Here is a 23,873-nt window from a genome sequence, read left to right on the forward strand (position 1 = left end):
AGTACTTGACTGCCACATGAGACAAATCAGAAATACAAAAGAACTTGACGCTACAGTAAAAGGAGGTTAGCTAGTCTGATTTTCTGGCATAATAATTTAAAATTCATGAGCCTGTCCCCAAAAATGAGACTCTGGCTCAACAATAATGAAATAAGTTGTTTAGAATTATTTTTACTTCCTTTCCAATTTTTTAGACTCTACAATAAATTCAGGTCATCTTCAAAGCTGTATCTGTCATCATGAGACATCTTTTTTCAGGAGCTGGGGCCTTAAGAAAAGCAGCATACGATGTTAATGCTCACACACGCAGGCAAATCATGCAAGTTAGCAACTCTGGGTAGGAATCCACAGCTCCTGATGGCAACAGCTTCTGCTCGCTCTGCAAATAAGGCTCATCTGAATATTTTAAATAGGTGGCTTGCTTTTTTTTTTTCATTTCCTGGTATTTTTACACTACCATCCTGAGTGTCAAATCTTTTTTTGGCAAAAGTTGTTTTTGTGACCTTGTCCTGTCCTTAACTGAAGGAGTCCATCTTTTGCATATTTTTTTAAACACGGGGTTTCCCCCCGCCCCCCCAGGGTACAGATAAAGGCAAAGAAGAAACAAATAAAGCACAGAATTATAACCTAGAAAAATCCCTCTCCCAGTTAAATGTGTAAACTCAGGTTTGATTGTATAACACTGCAAGTGCCTGTTGGAGCATTCCAAGAAATACAAGGAATACATAATGAAAGAAGATAAAAAGACGTTCTTTCTAGCTTTTTCTATTTAGCATATAAAAGCCCTAAATGCCAAATTTTCTGTCTTTTCCAGGTCACTTTTAAAGAGAAATTTCTGACCCTTAATCCTACAATTACAACATGTTAATTTAAGGTAGTTTAATCAAGTCAAGGTACCAGACTCTCCCCTCAATAGAAAAGAAAGCAGAAAAGATGTCACTTGTTAGGCTATGAACGGAAATTCAAAGAAGAAAAGCCTTATCTTCAGATAAGTTTTTAACTATATATGGTTTATATTCCCCTTCTAGAATACCAGAGAAGCAACCATAAAGCTTCTGAAACAGAAGGACCCATATATTTCCATCCTCATAGTTCTGTGCCCTAGGTGGAAGCTGAGAGGCCTGCACTTCTCCCATCTCAAAATCTGATGGTTCCCCAAACCCCTTTTGGAACCAAGTACATTATGGAGTGGCAGGATTTAACGCTTTCACAGCAAACTCTTTGGAATAGGCTCTTTATTTTTTCAAACCTATGCATTCTATGCAAAGTAAAAATCTGTGTGAAAGCATTTCACGTGGGCCTTTTCAGTCTCAAATTCTCAGCAGGAACACTGCTGGTTTAGCATCCAACCTCTATTCTCCATAGCTTCTTAACTCACAGTGAGGTTATCCTCTTTCTTTGCGGTACTTACACCATGTGTAGCAGACATGGCCAGGTCCCAAAACAGTAAGTATGGCTTTACTGTGGGCACAGGAACGGGTTACTAGCCCTCAACGGCAACCCAACAACATGGGCCCAACCCATCATCAATCCCTATTTGCCAGGTCCCTGTCCTGACCTTTTAAATGTCAGTTTCTTGAGTTGTGGACCTGTTCTTTAACTGTGTCCTAGATATTAGCAGGAAACACTGATGAGTTCCTTAAGTTCTCTGTGTCATGGCATTATCTTGCCTGACCAAATCTGCCTTGGTGACATTTAACTGCTTTTCCCCACCTCAGCTCTGGCTGGGCCCCAATCACTTCTTTGCCGTATGGGTGAGGAAAACCACTGAGAACTGACTCGCTAAGCAACATCCTAAAATGCCTGTGCTGGCCTGCAGAGTAAGGAGAAGCCTTGCTTATGTAGATAACACTACACATGGTCAGCTGCACAGATCTAACAAGAGGTTGCGCCTCCACCAGTCCTAACGGGATTACTTACCTCAAGTACATCCCTTGGAAGCCACCGTTAGGAACTTGTTTCTCACTCTTGCCACCTCCTGTGAACGTTAGGCCACAGTCCTGCCCTCTTCTTCATTGCCCTCTTTCTTCACTGGCTAGCCAGTGGTTTGGTGCTTGATGCTGGCCTAATGTGGTGAAACCCCTTAGAGTAAGAACTGCTTTTAGCCTAACCTCTCAAGAGTTACACCACAGTACTACAACACCAGGGCATGAAACACATGGATTACTCTTACGCAGAGTTGCTATTTTCTAAAAGATACGGCCGAGAACTGGCTATGCAGAGCCTACTGCCAGGAGCCCAGCGCTGGACACCAGCCCGCCCCCCTCAGCCCCCCACCCCGGCGGCAGCTTTCGCCCTGCCAGCCTGCCAGCCGCCCTGCGGCCCAGGCCCGCTCCCCCCAGCGCAGGGCACCAGGGGAGGCCGAGGCCGGAGCTGGCAGCGGCACCTCTGAGCGTTTTGGCGGCCATTTCGCCGCGCCGCTCAGCCCAAGCCGCGGCCGGGTGCCGAGCTCCTCAGGGCGGCGGAAGGAGACGACCGTGCCGTGCCCCTCGGTGCGCGCCCTTCGCCTCCCTCCGCGGCGCGGGGCGGGGGCAGCGCTTGCGCGGTGCGGCCGGTGGGCGCCGAAAGTTTGGGGCCACGTGGGGCGCGGAGTAGGGCAGCTGGGGGGGCGGCACGTCCCGCAGACGCGCCAGGAGCCCCACCGCGTTCGGCCGCTGCCAGCCCGCCCTCGCCATGGCTCCCGCCGAGATCCTCAGCGGCAAGATAGTCTCCGCGTATGTACCGCGGGGCCGCCCGCCCGCCCTTCCCGCCGTGCGCCCGCGGGCCGGGCCTGGGCTCCCTCGGGCGGGGAAGGTCTGTGGGAGCCGCGGGGGGTTGTAGCCTTCGGGATGGCCGCGATGGGGAAGGAAAGCGGCGTGGCTGGCGGGCCGGGGGGTCCCAGCCCCGCCGCCCAGGGGAGCGGGGCAGTGCTGGCCTTGGCTCCGGCTCTGCCGGGACGAAGCAGGTTTGAAGACACCCTGAAGCGCTGCCGCAGCCCTGCAGTCAGAGCTCGCTTCTGCCTGGCTGGCAGCTGTGGGAGGTATTAAAATGAAGGTAGCATTACAAGCCTTCAGGGGAAGGCAGAATACTGCCAGTGCCCCCCAGAAGCCCAGCGGGGCGGCACCGCGCAGCACCGGCCCCGCAGCGGCGGGAGCTGCCTCAGTGCCGCGGTGCCCGCGGGTCCCGGCTGCCGAGACCGAAATACGTTGGCCCGTGTGTCGGGTAACACAAAAGTGGGGGTGCACGGTTGTCCAGCCAAAGCTGGAGGATTCGGCAGACCCCAAAGAAAAAGGCTTTCGTGCACTTGTCAGGTTTTACTTAGATGGCAAGGCCCGAGTATAGGTGAGCCGGTGTTGCGTCTTCTAGTTTGCTTATTATTCCTGCTGCTACTAAACGTACGCATCCTGTAAGAAAGCTAAATAAATTCCCCTAACCCTAGGAAAATGCAGTGTTTAGCAAAAAGTAACGCTTCTGTTATATTCTGTGGAAGCAGGGTTTGGTTAGGTAGGTTCGTTGGGTACTTGCCATCTATAACCAGGGGATTTGGACAGAAAGAGTAAATTTGAAGTAGTCTAAAGTAATCTCAGAGAAGCTGTTAGACCTGATCTTAGGTATTGCTACGTACAACACATCTGCATCTAACTGGCAGCGGAGCGTTTCTGGAAAGTAAGCCTAATGTGTCTTGAACCTCAATATCCATGGTGAAACGCTGTTTGCATGTTTTTCACCTGATCATTTTTGGGCTGGGACCACTCGGGTATTGCAGTCTCTCAGTCTTAATGTGCATCATTACGCCTGGTGCTCTTGGCAGTCTTGAGGCCTGCACGCTCTGCCATGCCTGTGTTTGCTGCTGCTGGTACTTAGTGCAGGTTTCCTTTCTGTGGCATAGAAAGTGCCCCTGAACTGTAGTAGGGCCTTTCAAGATCCATGTTATTGCAATTTTAGAGCGACTAGAAGTCTGGAAAGATACTAACTTGCATACATTGAGTGTCTGTTGGAGGTATTCTGAGCATTCACCTTAAAACCTCTAGCTTCCCTGGCAGTGCATACTGTATTACTTACTTATAAATTTATAGATGCAGTGGTGAAATTTTTTGTTTGGTTTTTGTGTTACAGTAGCAGCTGTTTTCAGAGATGAAGACCCTGGTGATGTGCAAATACTTGGGAAGAGGCATAAGCTTTTAATAGGCATGTACAGGAGAAAGGATTGCTAGTTTCCAGCACGTCTCTTGAGGTATTTGGCTGAAGCCTGTCTTCCAAAGGGACCAAATCTTGGCCTGAAGAAACACAAAATGGAAAAATAATTGCAGATGTACCAGTTCCCTTATTTCTGCTGTATTTATGTCCAGTATAACAAAACCATTGTGTGCTCCATGGGAATGGGCTTATGTAGTTCTGCTTTTTGCTAGTGGAGTACTTGAAGGAGGCATGAAGAAATAGGCTATCTGCTGTGCAGATACCTGTCCCTTTTTTTCCAGACCCTCTAGAGAAGTGCTGGTTCAGAGGGTTCTCATTGTGCAGAGTTCCCCTGCAGGCCAAGAGTCTGGCAGCAGCAGCAGATGCAATAGGCAAGTGTTTTTTCTAGGAATTTTCAAATGAATTGCCTGTTTAAAAAGAGAATGTTTCTGACTTTGCATCAATTGCAAAAATCTTTTCAATTGCTATCTTGTAGGAGGTGGGTTTTGTTAATTTATCCTTCAATCAAGAAAAATGTTTGTTTGTAAGTCAGTCAGATACGAACAAATTAGGTGAATCAATCAAGTAGTGTTCCAGCTACATAATTCTGGGTTTCTGTGTGTATTTTAAATCAAAACTTTTAAGTATGGTGAACATTCTTCTGCCACCAACCACTCCTTCCCCAAAGAGAGGTAAAAAAATAACTGATTCAGAGTCATGCAAGTTAGTTAAACAAAAATCCAGGTAGATAGTGGCATTCTTAGTTTTGTGAAACATGTAAAGAAAATAAACACTTTGAGAGAGAGACAGCAAGCTTCCTTGTCTCTATAAATAAGGAAGACTTGATGAGGAGATAAAGCTACTTCACTCTTAGAAAGTTTTGAAAGGTTTGGAAGAGGTACAAAGGAAAATAGACATTTTCAGTGGCTTGTGCTTATGTTGTGCATGGGAAGGAGAATATACAGGGCAGCAGACGTGTTTGTAGGATTTTGGTATTTAAGTTAATGTTCCTTTCATTAAGGGTTCTTCTTTCAGTAGAAATAAACTTGTACCTGACAGTCTTTGAAAGATGCTAAATGTTGGATGAGTTATGCATCAGTCTGAGCTGGCTAATTATCTCAGTGTAGCTTTCCTCTACTTTTCTGAATGTCTGTTTAGTAATTCAGCCTTCAATTTTGCTGCAAGTTAAATTTGCCTCATTGTCAAATGAGTTGCAAAAGGTGAGTTATTGTGTAACGGTACAGTAACAAATGACTTACAAGAGGCAGAGAAACAGTGGTTTAAGTATGCAGAATATGGAGAGCTGAAGGGAATCAAGATACAGTGTTCCCAGCCTTTTATTTTATTACTAGTATTCTCTTAAAATAAAAATACTCAGTTTCTGTGTCTAAAATAGTTACTCAGAGCAAAACATTGCAGTGGCTGTTCTTTAGAGCTTGTGTCTGCTGCAGTGAGAGGTTTGTTCGGTTGTTATGATCCGAAGTAGCCAGATTTGGAAATCCTTGACTTGGCCTGAATTGTTTGATAGCACCAGGAGTGGACCAATGCCCACTGGATGAGTGGCTGATAATTGGGGTGGCAGGGAAGACTTAATGCCCCTCGCAGCCCCTGGGGATGGGCCAGGTAGTACTTTTGAGTTTTAAGTACTGGATATAGCAATGATCAGGCTCAGCTTATAATTGGAGGTAACAGTGCAGGGACAACTCTTTAGCTTTTTCAGGCTGGGCTTCAAAAGTTTTGTGGAGTTCCCTGTTGAAACTCCAGCTAAAGCTAATCTGAACTGAAAAAAAACCCCATATTCTGTGAAATCTCGTTTTCCAGATTCTACCCACAATGTTTCAGGCATGCACCGAAGGGTCCTGCACTGCAGATGTGCTAAGTTAAGGTGAACTGTGTGGTCCAGTACCGCTCAGTGCCACCAAACCACTTCAAATATCAGCCAGAAATCCTTTTGTTAGATGCTGTATAGACACAGAATTAAAAAAAAAAAAAATGGAACCCTGCTCCAAAGAGGTTATAAGCTAGGAGAAAACATTGTCTGGTGGATAACAGAGCCGCAGTGCTGTGATCTGTGCACATCACCACCAGATTACATGGAAAAGGGGAGTCCTAAGGGAAAAAAACTTGTAGGGACGGCCATGTCCCCTTTGTGGAAAGAAGAAAATTTTGATACCACTCTTTGTGAAGACAGAATATTGTAGATATGGCCTAGAGTATTGTCTGCAGTGCTTGCTGCCCCACAAAGGTGGATTGAGTCCTTAATCTATTTCTCTTAACGTTTTCCTCTGATTAAATCGCCTGGTGGTTGGGCGTTGCACATGACATCCATTTTGGTATGCAGACCTGATTGGTGTGATTGATGTTGCAGCATAGGAAGCCAGTCATGACAGTTCATGGTATAACTCATGTTTGGGGCAAACTCATATATAAGTTTTAAAGACTCGCCTTCATGTGAAACTGAAACTGTTGTTCTGTTGGCAGCCAGCCACATTTAAGAAGTCTTCAAATGCTGTCTGTCCCATCCCCTACAGATGATTGCTTCTTCAGCTCAGCCGTTTTGTAGCCCTCCTTGGATTAATGCTCTGGACGTTACAAAAAACTGTCTAAAAAAGCAAAAGCATTGTCATGTATTTAGCTGGCCTGAAGAGTGCTCATGCAAGTATTTGTGCTGATGCAACCAAAAGAGCAGTTAAAAAACTTGGGAGGGTGGAAGTGATAGAAAGTAGTAGGGAGTTCTTCTAGGAGATTGTGACAGTGTGCCAGGATCATGCAGTGGTGGAACATGAGATAAGAGGGCAGGAGACTTGTGAACTGGTCCCATCCCTGTTGCCTAAATGATGTCTTCCCTCAACTGGAGCCATCTGTCGAATTACCAGCAGTGTTCAGATGGACTTCCCCAAGGCATTTCCCATCTCAGTGCCACTCCATTGGGACAGCCAACCTGTGTCTTCCCAGAGGAGAGACTACCCTCTGTCTCTTTTTGTGTACCAGTAGGATGTTTTAGGGCGTGCTTGTTTGCAGCATCTTCAGAGTATTTGAAGATAGTGCAGTTGTGCTGCTAGCTAGGACATGGTGCCGTGATGGTTTGGAGAATGGGAAGCTTGTCTCTCCACACTGCAGTTCGTTTGTTATGGGGGCAACAGAAAGCGAGCAGTGGCAGTGCTGCAGGGCGTAAGGAGGAATGGCTATAGGGACAGCAGCTCTGACCAGGAGGTGGAGGACCTTGGGGAGGGCCATCAGCCTCATACGGATGTTTTTGGAGGGCTGCAGCAAGAGCATTTCTGATGCGTGTTTCTGAAACCTTTGGAGAATCTGTGATCCAGGCAGTAAGGCCAAACCCTCCTGGGGGCAGACCTCTTCTAGAGCATCATTGTCTCTGAGGAGGTACTTGCCAGGTCATATGTTCGACAATATTCAGATAGACCCTGGACACTGTTACTCACAGGAGGGACAGAAGCGGCCTGATGTCATCTTCAGTATGGTGATATGTATGTTTGCCACCCGGGCCATTGCGTGTGCATAATCCCATAGGTGTGGTGGTGGGGTCTGCCTGAGGCGGCACTGAGTGGGAGCTGTGCTTCTCTCCATTTACAGCAGAGCTGGAGGAGTGTGCTTTGTCCTTTGCTGATCTGGGAAATTCACTTAATGAATTTAAATTCATCTCACTCTGGCAGTCTAGAGAAGGAAAGGCTAACAAGTTCTTTAATCTTTGGAGCTGGCTTTTGCACTGTATGCTTAGAGCTGTGTGCTGTCCTTAACCTGCGTGGACCCTGGACCCTTGTTTGCAGGGTGAGTTTGTTTATGGAAGGACATGTGGGCACAGGAGGGGTCTTGGCGTCAGAGGGAAGGCTTTTGGAAAAACAGCCACATACAATTGCAAATTTATGTTTGAAGGCTAAAAGTGTTTTCCTACAGCTAGGAAAAAAATGTTTTGCCAACATGAACTTTTATCTGTGTGAAGATCTGAAGTCTACAATAAAACTTCACAAACTATATCACTGAATAGCAGCTGGCTCACAAAGATTATTTTGTAATGTATTTGCCAGTCTTCAGAGTTAAGGATTTGGGGGTTTTGTCCTTAATTTTCTCTCAAACCTTTGCACCTGTGGCTTTTGTGGTAACTAGAGTGGAACTTAACACTAGGTGGCTGTCTAACAAGTGATTTCTTGATTCAGGGCTTCTGAAGCAGATCGGCACCGGCAGCACCACTTTAAGCGTGTGCTACCTTTCTTCTGTAGCTGAAGGGGAAGTGCGCTAGTGCCTAATTAAAGAAAATGACAGCAATATAGTGTGTGAATAGTCATGGCTGCTGGGGGTAAAAGCATGCCACAGCCCTGCTTCACAGGAGACAGATGGAAACTAGACCCTTGGGAGGGCTTGTTTCTCCTGCACTGAGAAGACTGGATTAAAAGTAAAACCCAGATCTGAGACCCTTTCCAGTTGACTGTCCCGTGTGAGGGCTTTACTGCGTCATAAATTATGATACATTTCACGTTTGTTTGCAGACTACAAACCAGTGCTGTGCTTTCCTTACTGGAACACTGGAGGCAGTTCTCAGAAACAGCTCCATCAAAGAGCTGGCCCGCAGTACCCACTCACAGACCACGTGCAGTGGGTTTCTGATGCTTCTTGGGATCATTGCATTGTTGTTACAGACTGCTCATGAGCTCAGCCCCTGTTGTGTTTGCAGTTGTAGATTCGGTGCCTTCCCTAGGAGCTTATGTCTGGAGTGTAAGGAGAGGCAGTTGGTGATTTTGCTACCCAGCAGATGAACTTCTGTCACTTCAGCATGGAGAATTGCTAGGACGAGGCTTGTTATGACACTGTTTTCTGAACTTACCAGCCAGTCTTAGTGTCAGGTCTTTTACAGAGGTGATATCTAAAGGAAGCCTAGGAACTACTGTTTCTTAAGTAAGGTGGAAAACAGCCTCTTTTACCAAAGCATGTTAAGAGACTTTGAACAGCTTGGCCAGACGCAAACACCTATAAATACTCTGAACCCACTCCTCAGGTGCAGCAGAGCTCTGACCGCATGATTCAGGATGCGGGCCAAGAGGTGCGTGATTTAGGACATTACAGGATTCCCCCAAGATCTGACCTAACCACCCTCAGGGCTGCTTCTGTCTGGGCTGGCTGCAACGGTCCCCTGGGATCAGTGCCGCTGGGTTGCAGCAGAGCCATGTGCTCCCATTTCCCTTTCTTCTTGCCTCTGGCATTGCTGATTTGGAGCTCATCTTTACTGGGTAGAGTTGGTTTTACTGGCTGTCTGTCATCCTGGAATATTCCTATATGGCAGCAGGAATCACAGCCTCCCAGTTGGCATCAGCTACTTTCTCTGTCCCTGTACACTTGTGCATTTTTAATGAACTGGCACCAACAGCACCTCCTCCAGTCTGGGAAGTCTGGTTCTGCTTGGGAAGTAGCAGACCTTGTGATACTCGTTTGCTGGGTAGATGAGCCCAAGGAGGGAGACCATCTGTATTTTAAATGGTAGGGTGTTTGGAGCAGGGTAAATTTGCTAAGCGTGGTGGTAGAACCTTCTCATCTCTTTAATAAACAGTGGGTGGGACATGGGCTGGAGATCATGTGGTGGAGCACAGACCTGTCAAGCCTCTGTGTGGTTTGCTTGCCTGGGTTTTGCTTCTGAGTGAGTATCTCCTGCATTTGCAGTGAAGTGCCGCAGCCCCTTCCAGCACCGTGAGCCTGAGGTGGGCATGACTGGTCAGTTCTCTCTGAATCCTCAGTGCCTCTGGTGGGGAGATAGAGCAGTGATGCTGGGTCTGCATCTAGGCAGAATTTCAAATTGGAATGAGCACATTGAACCTTGTACCAGCACCTCTTCGCCACCATCTTCCCCAGTGAAGGTTCATGCATGTGGGGGCACACAGTGGTTGAGAAATTAGAGAGCAGTACAAGGCGGGGGAGGGTGGTGACAGTGGCTTTTGAGCTGTCTGTGACTAACTTATCAGTGGTGGGTGCTTATTCTCTCTAAAACGTTGCATAGTAAACTGGGTATGAGCTGACATCTGAGCTAGATTAACTAGGCAGGGAATCCTCTCATGCTTTCCATTTCAGAGTTGTATTTTAGTAATTGTATCCTTAAACTATTCTTCACTGATGAGTTGACCCACACACTGCATCCCAGGGTTTAGCTAATTTCCCTGACTACTTCACCTCTCTCCACCTCCCATTTTTCTTCCTGCTCCCATGGAAAAGTCTTCCTCTTGTTTGGAAGCCCTTAGGCTGGGGGCATTTTCTTGCTTGTGTGTTGACAAGCCCAGCAGCAGACTGGTGGCAGGAAGGTGGGTGTAGGACTGCAGCCTGTCCAGCCTGGGTTAGGCCAAGCAGGCAGGGAATAGAAACACATAGTACTGCCCAGCTGCAGAAGAGGTGTATCTTTGGGTACCCCCTGTTTGCTTAGCTTTTTTCCAGAGTTTTACCATTGTAGATTGGTCATCCTTTACCAGGACAGCACGTGTGACAGTGTTGACTGGTGTCTGTGGAAGACTGTTAGATCTGGTACAGCATATGTGGAAAGATTATCTACTTTTGAGTAGGGAGTTTGAAATCCCAGGAATTGCCATGCCAGATCTTGTACTTTTTTTTTTTTTTACCCTTTTATCCTATGAGGTGATGAAGAGGAGGGTGGAGAAACACTGTGTGAAGTTTAAAAAAAAAAAATCAGTTTAAATGAAACTTCCAAAGCATCATAATCGTTTATGGACATTAATATTATTTTGAGATGGCTGGGGCTTGTGTACTCAAAGCATAACTACATGTTTGCCTGTCTGCCCATCTGTCATCTTTTCAACTCCTGACTTACACTGTATGAGAATTCAACCCCTTGATTAACTCCTACCTTTTTTCTTTTTTTCCCTCCTCTTCAGACAAGTGAGAGAGAGACTAAAGCAGCAAGTTGCTGAGATGAAAGAGAAATTTCCAGGCTTCAGACCAGGACTCGCAATTTTGCAGGTATTGTTTTCTTTAATGACAGCTACAGAAAAACTGTGTTGCTTTGCAATGGTAAGTGTACAGCTGACGAGCTCCATTGAAGCTGCCTTGCAACAATAACGCTTTGTAAGGAACAGAAGGGCAGAGTTCCCTGTGGGATGGTGACACAGTTCTGTGATGCCTTTTCTCCAAGCATTGAGGCCCAGAAACAGTTTGGGGGTTTTGAGTGGGTTATTTTCTTTCATCAGACTCTTGCAGTTCTCTGAGTGTTGTGTTTGTGAAATGGTGAAAGTAGGCTTCTTACCCATTAAGAGGAAGCAGTGCTTGTAGCCTCTATTCTAAGTCTCTGCGTTTGTGTGAGCCCCCAAGCATGTCAGCTTTCAGAGATGTTTGTACCAGAAATCTTTGAAATAGGTGTTTATTAAGGGATTTGGCCTGCTGTTACATCAGAACACGGAGAGAGAGGGTGAGGGGCAGACCCCAACCAAAACCACCTTTGGCCAAGAAGACTTGGAGTGCACAGGGTGGAACAAAATCCCACTGGTGAACTTGAGGCCTGTCAGAAGTGTGAGTAAGGGCTCAAGTCTACACAGAAACACTTCGGGAGGAAAAATGCACTCTTCGGCACAGGGATGTGGCCTGTGTTTGGCAGAATTACGGTGATTTTTGTTTTTCCTTGCAGCTGTAAGAAATGGAAACTCTTTGTGCTTATTAGATCAGAAGGTGGCTAGCAGTAGCAAGTGTCATGTAACAGGAAGGAACTGTGTAGCCACAAAGGATTGATGGACTGTAGTAAGTGGCTGCTTACAGAAGTAGCTTCTGTCCTTATTCAGTATTTTGGGCTCCTGAATTGCCTGTCCCTGGAATAGAGTGCTAAAGACTACTACAATACGAAAGACCGTGCTTCTCTTCAATGCCAGGGATGATTTTGTTTGTGGTTTGGTTTTTTTCTGTTTTTCTTTTTCCATTAGTTTTAAGAAGATCGTATCTAGAGAAGACTTGTCCTCAGGTGCTTAGAAAGGAAGGAAGAAAGTCTTTTATTTAAAATTTAGTAAGGAATGCCTTGATGGAAGTTGCTGAATTGCTGACCTTGTAAACTGTCTTCAAAAATGGCTTTCTTGTAGTGTTACTGGATTTTTTTTCTTGGTTGGCCTATGTTCTCATCAATCCTGAGTTGTCTCAGAGTCCTTTACAACCTGTTTGCTTTTTGGCTCTCTGTTTTTGTAAGCTACCAGATGGTCTGGGCTTGGAGTCATCTCCTAATACTGATATTCTCAGCTGTCTATTTTTCAGTTAAGTCAGGGCAGCTAGCTGTTTCTGTTAATATAGCACCCTGCACAATATGTGCTCTTGTCTTGGGGAGGTATCTGGTGTTCTCTGACCTCAAAGAATAAGTCAGTGCATCTTTATTTTTTGTGCTGTAGTCCAGAAGGTCCTCTTTTGCACAATATATGTATGGTCTATTTGCTGACATCTCCTGATGCCTGCACTTTTCTGCCCTGTATGAGGCATACCTTTTCCTAAACCCAGCAGACTTTGAAGGGGAGACAGCCCCTTTGTCTAACCCCAGGGAAGAAGCAGCAGTGTGTGCTGGGTGATAAGGTAATGCAGTCACCCCTGCAGCTTGTAATCTGTGTGAGAACTGGGGATAGCTCCCAAGTACCGGGGAATGGGGTTTCAAGAATATACTTGTCAGCTTTTCCTTATTTGCCCCTCTTTTTCTTAGGGTTATGGGGAGTATTACCTTTAACAAAACATACAGGATGATGCAGACGGTCTTCTGAAATGCAGTTGTACTGTAAGCATCCCCATACTGCCAAAAACTACAGGCATTTGTTCCACTTACTGCTTTTTCTTTGCCCATCACTTTGTTCCTGTTTTGTTGCTTTTTCATTTGGCAAGAAAATTCTCAAGGTTCGAAACAGCATTGGAAGAAATCTGTCCATCAAGGCGCACACATATGCATGAAATGAAGATTCCTGGGTATCAAAGAGGCCCAACTCTTCTGAAAGCCTTAATCGGATAATTGACTGTTATCAACACCTGCTGATCATGTTAATTAGCTGGAGAATTAACTTTCTTAGATGAGATGGCAGGCAGTATATTCTCCTTTGGAGAACTTCTAATGTTTTTCAACAGGTGTAAATGTGTTTATGCAGGAGATCAGACAACTTGTCTGTAGCTGCCTGTTACTTGAAAGAACATTTTCCTGTAAGCTCCAGCTACTTATAGCCTCTGTCAGTGTGTTTTACAGTTATTCAAGGATACCTCTGTCTCCTTGGTGTAGCTCCAAGGAAGCTAAGGGTTAAGCCCATCTCAGCCTGTGACTAGGTCTCACTTCTGCAATGTGACTCAACTCTTTTAATCCTTAGGTTGGAAATCGGGACGATTCGAACCTCTACATTAATATGAAGCTGAAGGCTGCTGCTGAGGTAATGCCCAAACTTGTTGCCAAAAATATTTCTTTTTACACTCCTACAGTAGGTCAAATCTGAATATGAAAAAGCAGATGCAAATCCAATAGGTTTGTCTCAGCTTTGCCCATATCGGAGAAACCACCGTTAGCCTGGTATCTTCGTTTTAAAGAAGTAGTATAGGTGTGCAGCCTGACAGTTAGCCAAGTGGGGTGCTCCAGTAACAACAGCGTGGCTTGGTGCCGCTTTTTGTGTGATCATCTCCTAGATCGTGTTGTGTCTCAAGTGCTGGTGCTCTGTCTTTCCTGACCTGTGGCCATGTGCTTACCTTCCCTGAATGTCTGGTACCTGCAGTTACCTTGCATCTGTCACTGAGTGGTATATTGCATGCTACAGCAGGGCACGGGACATAGATGAGTCCCTGTTTCCTTAGGTGACATCTGGCATCTTTGCTGGCATTTCTGTACGGTATGCTGTCAAGCCAAGATGGTGTTACTCATGTCAAAAGGCAAATAGGACAGTTGAAGTATGGACCAATCTAAGTAGGCAAAGCACTAATCTTTTCTCTTACCTTTCATTGATGGTATTTCCAAATAATAGGACTGTAGCCACAGGAACAGGAGGTAGACCTGGGAAATGTGACAGAATGTAGCTGTGACGCGGCTGGACTGAGAGAAGAGCCACATCAATCTCTGTTTTCAGTTCACAAATCGGATAATTTGTTGGTGTTCTAATTTTCAGATTGGGATCAGTGCCAATCACATAAAACTGCCAAACACAGCAACAGAAGCTGACGTAAGTAATACAGCCAGTAATGAAAACATACATAACTTTGTTGGGTTCAGGAAATTAACTTACATTTGTACTCTCATTTTATAAAAAAATACTTGCCTATGGATATTAACTCATGAAAAAAAGAACTGGAACCTGCTGAGGTTTTTTTGTTTGTTTTTAAAAGAAAACTAAAGCACTACAATGTAAAATTTAAAGACTTTAACAGGTATTTTTCTAAAAATAAAAAAAAGTGAGTCAATTGTACTCTTGGGTGGAAAACCTAAACGTATTGTGTGTATCTTTTAATCCAGATAGTATTATGCTTTTTCCTTTACATCAGTCATATTTCAGTTTATCAGCAATTAGATTTTTGGCTTTTACTTGTTGTAGGTCCTCAAGTGCATTGCTTCTTTGAATGGAGACCCGGCTGTTCATGGCTTTATAGTGCAGCTACCACTTGACTCTGATAAACCCATCAATACAGAAAAAATAACCAATGCTGTTGCACCCGAGAAGGATGTAGATGGGTAAACTGACTTTACCCCTGGAGAGCATGACAGCTACTCCAGAAAGAAAACTTTTTTTTTTCTTCTTTTCCTTTTCTTTCCTTTGAATGGTGATCATGAGGCTGGGAATCTTACTTGGCCTTTGTTCTTTCAAAATACAGCTTAAGTAGCATCAATGCCGGGAAACTCTCTAGAGGGGACCTTGGAGACTGCTTTATTCCTTGTACACCAAAAGGATGCATGGAACTGATCAGGCAGACAGGTAAGGAGGTTTCCATCCATTATTCCTGAGTGCAATAATCTCTAGTAAGGGGAGAAATTATGCACATTACAAGACTGCACATGCAAACTTTTGTTAAGATCCCACATTTCATCTCTGCATTTTCAGGTAGTAAAAGAACTAGTTTTAAAATGGTCCTTCCCTCTTCCCTCCCGACTCCAATTCCCTGTCATACACAATCCAGAAGAAAAAGAGTATCCTGAAGTACCAGAGCTAGACTTAAACTGACCAAAAGACTCCAGAGCCATTTGGATTAGTTTGTACTGTTATGCACAATGACTTATTTTTACTTTCTGTGGTGCAGGTGTCCAGGTTGCAGGGAAAAGAGCTGTAGTTGTTGGTCGCAGTAAGATTGTTGGTGCTCCCATGCATGACCTGCTGCTCTGGAATCATGCAACAGTAACCACTTGCCATTCAAAGACCACAACGCTGGCTGAGGAGGTAAGGACAGGCTGGATGCACGAGGCTGTAGTTACCTGCTGCAAGCCAATGCTGCCAGCTGCGTGTTGCTACGTGGTGTGTTGATACTCTTAATTCATTGGGTCGGGGTTGTCTTTCATCTGAAAGAATTTCCTAGTCCTGTTCATTGCATGGTTGTGTAAGTGCTTCTGGTGGAATAGGATCTGGATTATTTTTGGCCCTTTAGAGTGTTTTAAGTATAACGATAAAATTACTGGTTTTGTTTTCTTTGGGCAAAAGCTGAGAATTTAATCATCCTTTCCTAATCTCCATGTAGTGGCCCACAAGGTAGCATATGTTTTGGGTTTTTTCTGAAAAGGCCAGGTGGTCTTTTGCTCTAATGGCTGGGAAATGCTAGACCAAATGTTTTCTCCAGGGTTTTTCTTCAGTCTGTTTTCTGTGATTGGGAGTTGGTACCATTTTCCTCTTTAGCAGTGAGAGTGACAGAAATAGTGTGTTGCTGTGCTGCCACCTACTTGGATTTTGTAGAGCAATCAACATTGCCAGGCTCTGTAGGCAAGTATTACAGCTGAAAAGGGGGTAGGTGTATTTGAATATAACTCACAAAGATGATCAGAAACACTGCAATGCCTCATGCCGTTAAGTTGCTGTTCAATAAGACTGTCATTAGGTTGATTAACAGTTGAAGTGCTAATTCTTAATGAAATCTTAAAAATAGTTTATCTCCCTTGAAGATTAAACAAAAAATTCCAAGGGATAGCAGCTTCTTAAGCAAACATGAATGAAGCAGTGCAAGAACTGTCAACGAGCTTTAATCAGCCAGCTTTGGACCAGATCTGTCAAATTTACTGATTACTGTCTGAATGAATATTAATGCTGAATTAGAATCAGCTTGCCCTGGAGTTGCATGTTACACAGTGCTGGACATAAAAACCACAAGGCAGTGCTGCCACAAGTGAAGTGCCGCTTCACATCCTGTGCAGGGGTTGTTCTTGGCTGCTGTCTGATGAGTGGCTGGGTTATTTCTAGCATTGAAAAGAGCAGCTGAATATGCAGGGATATTTGAAGGGAGGAAGATAAGAATATGCAGAAGGCTTTAATTTTGTCTAAAAGTAGTCTGTGTGATCTACTTTGAAATCATGGAGGAGTTCAAAGGAGGTTGGGAAGTGTTGACTATCAGTAGTTCAGGGTATACAGAGTGTGAAAATAGGCCATAATTTCTGCCTGCAAGAATTTGTCCTTGCCAAGGAACTGCTAGCTACCTTTAATTGCTGATGATGCCCTTTCATTCCTCCAGTGGTGATGGGTGAGCACACAGTTTCATTGCAACTGGAGTTGACCTCAGTTGTTGCTGAAGCAGCTCTGTGTTTTTCTACTACTGGTGTGATACGGAGTTGTTTATTTGACTTTTTTTTTTTTAATAGGTTGGTAAAGCTGATATCCTGGTGGTTGCAGCTGGTAAAGCTGAAATGGTAAAAGGTGAATGGATCAAACCTGGTGCAATCGTAATAGACTGTGGAATTAACCATGTGCCAGGTGCGTGGGTAATGTATAAAGCGTGGGGATGTGTTTATTTGTATATAAATGCAGTTGCTAAGTAAGTACATGGATACTGTTTCCTTGGTGTTTCTAGTCAATGCAGACTTCTTTCTCTTTTAAATCTGTCTTAGGTAATGATGGCAACCTCTGAAGATGCCAGAGTAAAGAAAAAGTTTGGTCCAAAGTACTGTTCTAAAGCAGATCAGGGGTAGTTTTGTTTCTGCCTTTGATAAGGCTAATGATTAGTAGAGGAAAGAGGAAGCCTAGGAAATACTACAACAGAGTATCAATGTAATTCGCCCCACCTACATAGTGAAGTCTTGCGGCTGTTGTTACTTGTGAGTGCACAACTTTGCTGTCATTACTTTGCAGTTAGATCTGATTAAGCTGTCATGTTTAAAATACATAAATGGCAAGTGGTCTCTTAAAGAAGCTGTGGATTTGTTGAATTACAACATTAACTTCTTAGGCTTGAATAGCTGTTGTCTTGAAACAAAGCAGCTTCTGCAAGAGTTTTGGTGACAGTGGCTCTGGCCTAGAATAAAGTGCTTTAACATACTGGATTTTAGGATAGGGTTTCACTTAGCTACTCCTTCCTTATAGAGGAGGAACACACAGTCTGGCAATTTGTTTTCATCTTGTTTTAAATCCAAATTGCAGATATTGAATGATATGGAAAATTTGTCACCATCCAACTATCTCTCTGCTACGCCCACAAGGCTTTTAAAAGGTAGTTTTCATAATTAATCAGACATTTTGTTGCCATTATTTAATGGAATGTAAAGAAATTTCTGTTCGGCGGTCTTGTTCCTCACAGATGACATTGAGTTGCATTTTAAAACATTATTCTTCTGTCTTAATTAAAGTTAAAAAGTCATCTGCTGTTGCTGTTTGTTGCTTGATGTATTTGTGCTAAGCTACGCAAACTTAGGCAGTGTGCCAAAACCCACAGGGTCACTGCTGATTTGCATGAAGCAGAATGGCTTGGAGCCTCCCCCACTAACATGCTGCAAATAAAACGACCATTGTGTTTCTGACATATGATGGTATGACCTTTTTTCAGGCTTGATGTAAACTGCATCTCTGAGGACACATCCCTGCTTCTTTGCAATTAGGCTGCCTTGGGCTGTGCACAGAGATCTGAGCTTTTTGTACACCCAGCCTAGTCAGCGTTGCATGACAATGCACTTAATGGCATTGTGAGACTCGGTAATCCGGGCTTGGTAGAGTACGGTGGAAACTGTCAGATTTCAAATTGATGGATGCTGCAGACTTTCTTTTTTTCATGTGGTTTTCTGAAGCTGCTGAATTTTCTCCTGCCTCTTTCTTCTCTTCTAATAGGTTGTGAAAAAGTTTTCAGATTAATCTTTTGGGAAAACAGTGCCAGAATTGTGGGAATTGCAATGCTACAGAAGGAACAGCGGCTAGTTTGCCAGCTTCTGCAGCTGCATCAGTGTACAGATAGAATATTGCTGCTAGCTGTGGTGGTGCTTTGACCATGGCAGGGGTGGAAAAATAGCACAGTTGCCATACATCTTACCATAGCTGTAAGTGCACCCAGCTAGTGTCTCCTAGGTGTAGGTGTGAGTTGTGTGGAGGACATGGCAATCTCTGGATATGCTTATACTTTGCAAGTCGGGGTGCCCTGTACAGTTAAATCCCAATATGATTTGACATATCGGGACATCAACCTCTTGCAGACTTGCTGAGGCAGAGTTAAAAAAATGTTACAGCCATGTAGCTCTGTGCAAATGCAGCTGTTACATGTTTAATTGGAGGGTGGCCTGTATACCCCCAAGGCTGCCAGTTTGGAGGGTAGAGTAGGCAGTTTAAGCACATCTGGCTTTATGTTCATGTGTTCTACAGCTGAACAGAATCTCTTCCAGGTAGAGAGAGACAAGAGAGGATCTCCTGAAACCTCTATTAGAGCAGACAAGTGTGTCTTTCTCCCTTTCCAAATGTTCTGAATGCCTTAATCCAGGCCTGTAGAAATTGCTCTGCTACAGGAGAGAACAGTGCAGGCAGAGGATATTCCTAGAGATGGCAGAGTCCCTGAGGTGTCTTTCTCTGTGTCCTGATGGAGGAAGCAACTTCATTCAACGTTCTTCTCTGCTATGGGATTTTGCAGCCCTAGCCAAGAGGGAACCTTGAATGGTAGGATATGAGAGCAGGAAAGGAGGATCAGCCTCTGGATCGTGGTGGCCACGCTCTTTAAATACCAGAGGAGCTAGAAAGATATAGAAAGCCTTGACTTGATACTCTGTATCTTTGTGTACTAGGAATCAAGCTGTCATCACAGGCCTGTAAGGTCAGGTTGTGTTGGGTACCTCATGAAACACCTTTCAGAATGGTGTCTAAAAAAAGAAGCGGACTGTAGGCAGGTGGTATCATGTTTTATAGATGAGGGTCATGTATGGCCTTGTATATTTGCAGTCATATATCCATGAGAAACATGGTAGTTGCACGTGTTAGTTGCACGTACGTTGGCACAGGCTTGCTTGGAAGTCATGTGGATATTCCCAGCCTGTGCCTGGTGAAAGCAAGACTGTGAATTAGCTGTGGTCCAGAAGCTGCACTCAACATACCTAACTCTCAGCACCTTACTGTCAACATACATACTGTCATACAGCTGTCTCTGGAGACAGATGGATATCATCATACCTGTTATTCCATACATGTAGGCATGTCCTTCACTTCTTTGGTTTCAGAGTCCTTGGATATGCACTCTTGTGTGTTCCAGCTGGCCGGAGAACCTGCTGGACCAGAGAAGACACAGGCAGTGGGAATGGTTATGGTGTCACTGATACTCTGTAGTTTGGTTTGTTTGTTTTGTTAAGAGTGGGATAATGAGTACTGAGAAGGTGAAATTACGGGGAGAGGCAGAAAGTGTTGTATGTGAGCTTCCCTGCAAAAGAATATTTTAAAGGTAATGGAATAGCTCCCAAGTTGTGCTCAGCAGTGCTTGGTGTGAGGTGAGGATGCAGGGGCAGGGTCTGGGGGCTTGTTTGGCTTGTGCTCATCACTGTGTCTGTGTAACAGATCAGGCTGTTTGTGTCTGGAGTGCCTACTTGTTTTCTTCATTCTTGGGCCTGGAGACTTCCTGGCCAGGGTGGCTGGTAAGCCTGCTTGGTAACCTTAGAAGAAAATATGATTATGTTATTTGCCTTCTGCAATCTTGATTAAGCTGATCTCTAGGCTGGAAGGCCAGACTGGTTTGCAGTTCAGGCAGCAAAGCTGACAGTTGCTGTAAAAACAGTGTTTAACAGCTGTGATGTTGATCAGGCTTTGAACTTTAGGGAGAAGCGTTGATTAAAACATAAACACAGCAAAACATCCAAGCTGTTAATTGTCAGCAACAGTGCAGCTAAAAATTAGTGTTGGCAGGAACAGCTTTTGTTCCCTCTTTGGTTTTATATAATCAGCTGTTTAGGAGTTTCGTTTCTCTTCTACTCCTCCCACTCGCCAAATGTACGTTAAACTTACTGATTGTGTTCTGTGCAAATGTACACTTATTGTATGCAATATAATACCGCAATGTAACAACATTAAAATCTATCTTCAGGTTTTTCACACTGCTTAAGTTCCCTAGAGTCCTCAGATCTGAAATTAGGATCTGCCACTCCAGGAGGAACTTAAATTTTCCTTTTTTGATAGGCTGTGTCCGTAATCAGCAACTTCCTTAGATGACTGTGCTAGTTTACTAATGCATTTTGTCTTTTTCTCTCTTTATGGGAGACCTTGAAGGTCACCACTGGAAAGAAGTGCTGTATCTGCTTCTCCGTTGTCAGGTCATGTAGTGCACCAGGATATAGTTTGTTTGTTTTTCACTTTTTTTTGTCAGAGAGAAAGGAGATTATTCTACTGGAGCTCTCAAGCCACCTGTGAGGTTTGTTTTGACACAGCTCTGATCTGTGAACTGCAGTATTTACCAGTCCATCATTAGAACGGCAAGGAGTAATTGAAAAGTTCAGCACTTTCTGCATTCAGTTTCTGTAAAGGCAGGTGATTTTGTTCAATAGTAAGGCCAAGATGTCCTCCCAGATGGAACAGAGCAAATGTAAACCTAGAGTTTTGGAACAAGTCAGCCATGTTTCTTCTCTCACACTCCTTTTAGACCATTAGCTTATATCTCCTTCAAACTGGAAGCCGTACTAATCCTTCAGCGCAATGCAGCAGGAGCTGTAAGAGAATCATTCAGGTGACATCTCTATTGTGTGTCCCATTTGTGGTTTATTAGTGCAGAGATGTAAGGCTTGGTCTGTGCTTTGGTCCCTTTGCATTTGTTTTGAAGTAATCTTAAGACTGCCCTATGGGCCATGTGCCACTGAGAAAACACTTGGTCTCAAGGCAAGGGAGATCTGTCTGGTTGAGGATAAATGGTGCTTAATGGAAAGACACGTTGCATGAGATGTTGACACTCTGAGTGAAGTATGATGATAACAGCTTCATTTTGTGATGTTGTTCTAACTTTTTATCTTTTTTTACAGCTTCCTGGATACTCAGCTTCTGTTTTGTTTACTCCAACAGAGGAAAAGTCTTCAGTTTCAGCCAGTGCTGCCTCCTACAGTGATGTGTAACTTACTTTTTCCTTATATCCCCAGACAGCACAAAGGCCAGTGGAAAAAGAGTTGTAGGAGATGTGGCGTATAGTACAGCAAAGGAAAGAGCTTCCTACATCACCCCAGTTCCTGGTGGTGTTGGGCCTATGACTGTGGCCATGTTAATGCAGGTATGTGGGCAGACTGAGACTGCTGGTCATCTCCTCTGCCTTTACAATTGGGGTATGTTGCTGCTGTCCTTCAGCATAGTAGCAAAGCAACTGGTGCTTCCTTCTTGCTCTTACAGAGGTCTGGTTAGGATTTCCAACTTCTAGTCCAAACAATTTGGATTCAGTTAACTGAGGAAAAAGATGGAGCTTAAGGAAATGTTAGGACAGCATTTTTCTGGTTAGGGTTTTGTTGGGGTTCTTCTGGGGGGGTGGGTGATGTTGAGTGTGGTATCATGAAACAGTGAGGCTTATCTTACAAGAGTAGGCTTGTCTTACAGTGTTCTGGCTGTAATTCTAGAACTGTCCACAGGGTGACTGGATAAAAAGGAGGAGAGTAGAAGTATAAGTCAGCTCCTTCTGTTCCTGCTTTGCTTAAGAAACCCTGCTGGCACAGAACACCCCAAAAAATCCAGCATGCTGGCAGATAAATAGGTAGATGGATAGATAGACACGGTGGGGGTTTTTTTCTTCTTAAGAAAACTACGAGCAGAATCTCATTTTGGACTTCAGCATGTGCTTTAATCAAAGCACTTTGTGTTAATCTCAAACTGAGACAAATGGGACAGGAAACCCTTTCTGAGTCTTTGTGAACCGGCATGGTTCGTATGGTGGTGGTTGCTATAACGCATTTTCATGCTCATTTTAGAGCACAGTGGAAAGTGCACAGCGTTTTCTGGAGAAGTTCCAGCCTGGAAAATGGAACATCCAATATAACCAGCTTACCCTAAAGGTGCCTGTTCCAAGGTAATGCTTTCAAATAAAGCCACTGGCAGTATTCATGCAGCATAATACTTGCTTCTGTTCCCAAGCTTTGTGTAATACAGGGCATACAGGTATGTAGATTGTAGCTGGCATTGAAGTTTGGAGAGAAGTAGAGAGCAGGTTCCGTGAGGTCTTCCTAAGAGTGCAGAGCTAACCTGCAATGGTGCCGTGACATGTTGAAGGGTAGGCTTGGGTCATCCTGATAATATTAAGGCCTGAACATGGACTTCCACAGACTTCTTAGGCCAGCTAGGTAGTTGCTGATTGAGCAAATAGCGAGACACTTGTATTTTGGAAAATTTTCAGGCTGACATGGCAGAAGCCTAGCAGCTTGAAATAGAAGTTGGTGTCAAGTCCCCAAGGAGCAGTTGAAAATATCATAAAGGAGCATAACACATTGCCTACAAAAAGGCATTCTTGAAGTGAAAGGATTGGGCAGGGGGGTGTTGTTTGGTTTGTGGTGAGTTTTTGGCTTTTTTTAAAAAAAAAAAATAAAAGGAACTCCTGAGGATGTGTCTATTCTACTGTAGCCAGTATGGGTGGGATTGATTAACTAGGAAGGGTTAAAGCTTCCCTTTTAAAATATATATTAAGTGTAGTTTGTGCCATCCAGAAGTGGGGAATTTGTGAGAAGTCTTTGACTTATGAATTGACCTTGCTCTCTTTCTTTAAGTGATATTGAAATATCACAGTCTTGCATACCCAAGCCCATTGATCAAGTTGCAAGAGAAGTTGGCCTGTTCCCTGATGAGGTGGAGCTCTATGGCCAAACTAAAGCCAAGGTGCATCTGTCAGCTCTGGAACGGCTGAAGAGCCAGCCAGATGGCAAATACATTGTTGTAACTGGGTAGGTATTGCCTTAACAGAGGCATCACTTACATGATGTCAAGCTGAAAGAAATTTTATTAGCATGGCTTCTTGTTGTATTGTCTTTTGTTAAGGTGACTGTATGGGGTGCTCTGGCTTTCGGTACATCACACTGTGAAAATCTAGTGGTTTGGCAAATAGATTTATCTCTTGTGGCAAATTGTGGAATGTAGTTCAACATTTCTCTCTGGGAAATGAATTGTTTTGGTCTGCAGGTCAGGGTTATGGAGGAAAGACTGGATCATAGTCAAAGTTCTAGTCTAGTAGCCTGCCTTCAAGAGTAACTAGCAAGTTGTTTCAGGGGGAAGTCTTCAGCAGATAATAGGATAATTTGCCAATCTCATTCCAGTTTCAAACTGATGAAGATTAGCTGAAGTCTGAGCCAATCCAGAATTTGAATTGCCATTAACTGCAATCGCTGGGTGACTGCTTTATCC

General features: G+C 44.2%; 2 protein-coding genes across 3 annotated transcripts in view; one reads left to right on the top strand and one right to left on the bottom strand.

Moving 5' to 3' along the window:
* Positions 1-2,245, bottom strand: part of ESR2 (estrogen receptor 2) — a 90,786-nt gene extending 88,541 nt beyond the window's left edge. Inside the window, exon 1 of the mRNA XM_056346109.1 lies at positions 1,921-2,245. The gene's annotated coding sequence lies outside the window, so the exon portion shown is untranslated. The remainder of the gene's footprint in view (positions 1-1,920) is intronic.
* Positions 2,246-2,556: 311 nt separating this feature from the next.
* Positions 2,557-23,873, top strand: part of MTHFD1 (methylenetetrahydrofolate dehydrogenase, cyclohydrolase and formyltetrahydrofolate synthetase 1) — a 42,799-nt gene continuing 21,482 nt past the window's right edge. Inside the window, exons 1-11 of one of the 2 annotated variants that reach the window (XM_056346106.1) lie at positions 2,557-2,714; positions 11,043-11,127; positions 13,479-13,538; positions 14,262-14,315; positions 14,685-14,821; positions 14,962-15,062; positions 15,385-15,521; positions 16,925-17,036; positions 21,641-21,768; positions 22,454-22,551; positions 23,243-23,416. In XM_056346106.1, coding sequence (XP_056202081.1) covers positions 2,674-2,714; positions 11,043-11,127; positions 13,479-13,538; positions 14,262-14,315; positions 14,685-14,821; positions 14,962-15,062; positions 15,385-15,521; positions 16,925-17,036; positions 21,641-21,768; positions 22,454-22,551; positions 23,243-23,416 — 1,127 coding nt within the window. In that variant the 5' untranslated portion in view covers positions 2,557-2,673. Of the gene's footprint in view, positions 2,715-7,925; positions 7,945-11,042; positions 11,128-13,478; positions 13,539-14,261; positions 14,316-14,684; positions 14,822-14,961; positions 15,063-15,384; positions 15,522-16,924; positions 17,037-21,640; positions 21,769-22,453; positions 22,552-23,242; positions 23,417-23,873 lie in introns of those variants that run through there. The other variant, XM_056346107.1, reaches the window with a different exon arrangement.

This window comes from Falco biarmicus, chromosome 7, assembly GCF_023638135.1.
Source record: "Falco biarmicus isolate bFalBia1 chromosome 7, bFalBia1.pri, whole genome shotgun sequence".
NCBI lineage: Eukaryota > Metazoa > Chordata > Aves > Falconiformes > Falconidae > Falco > Falco biarmicus.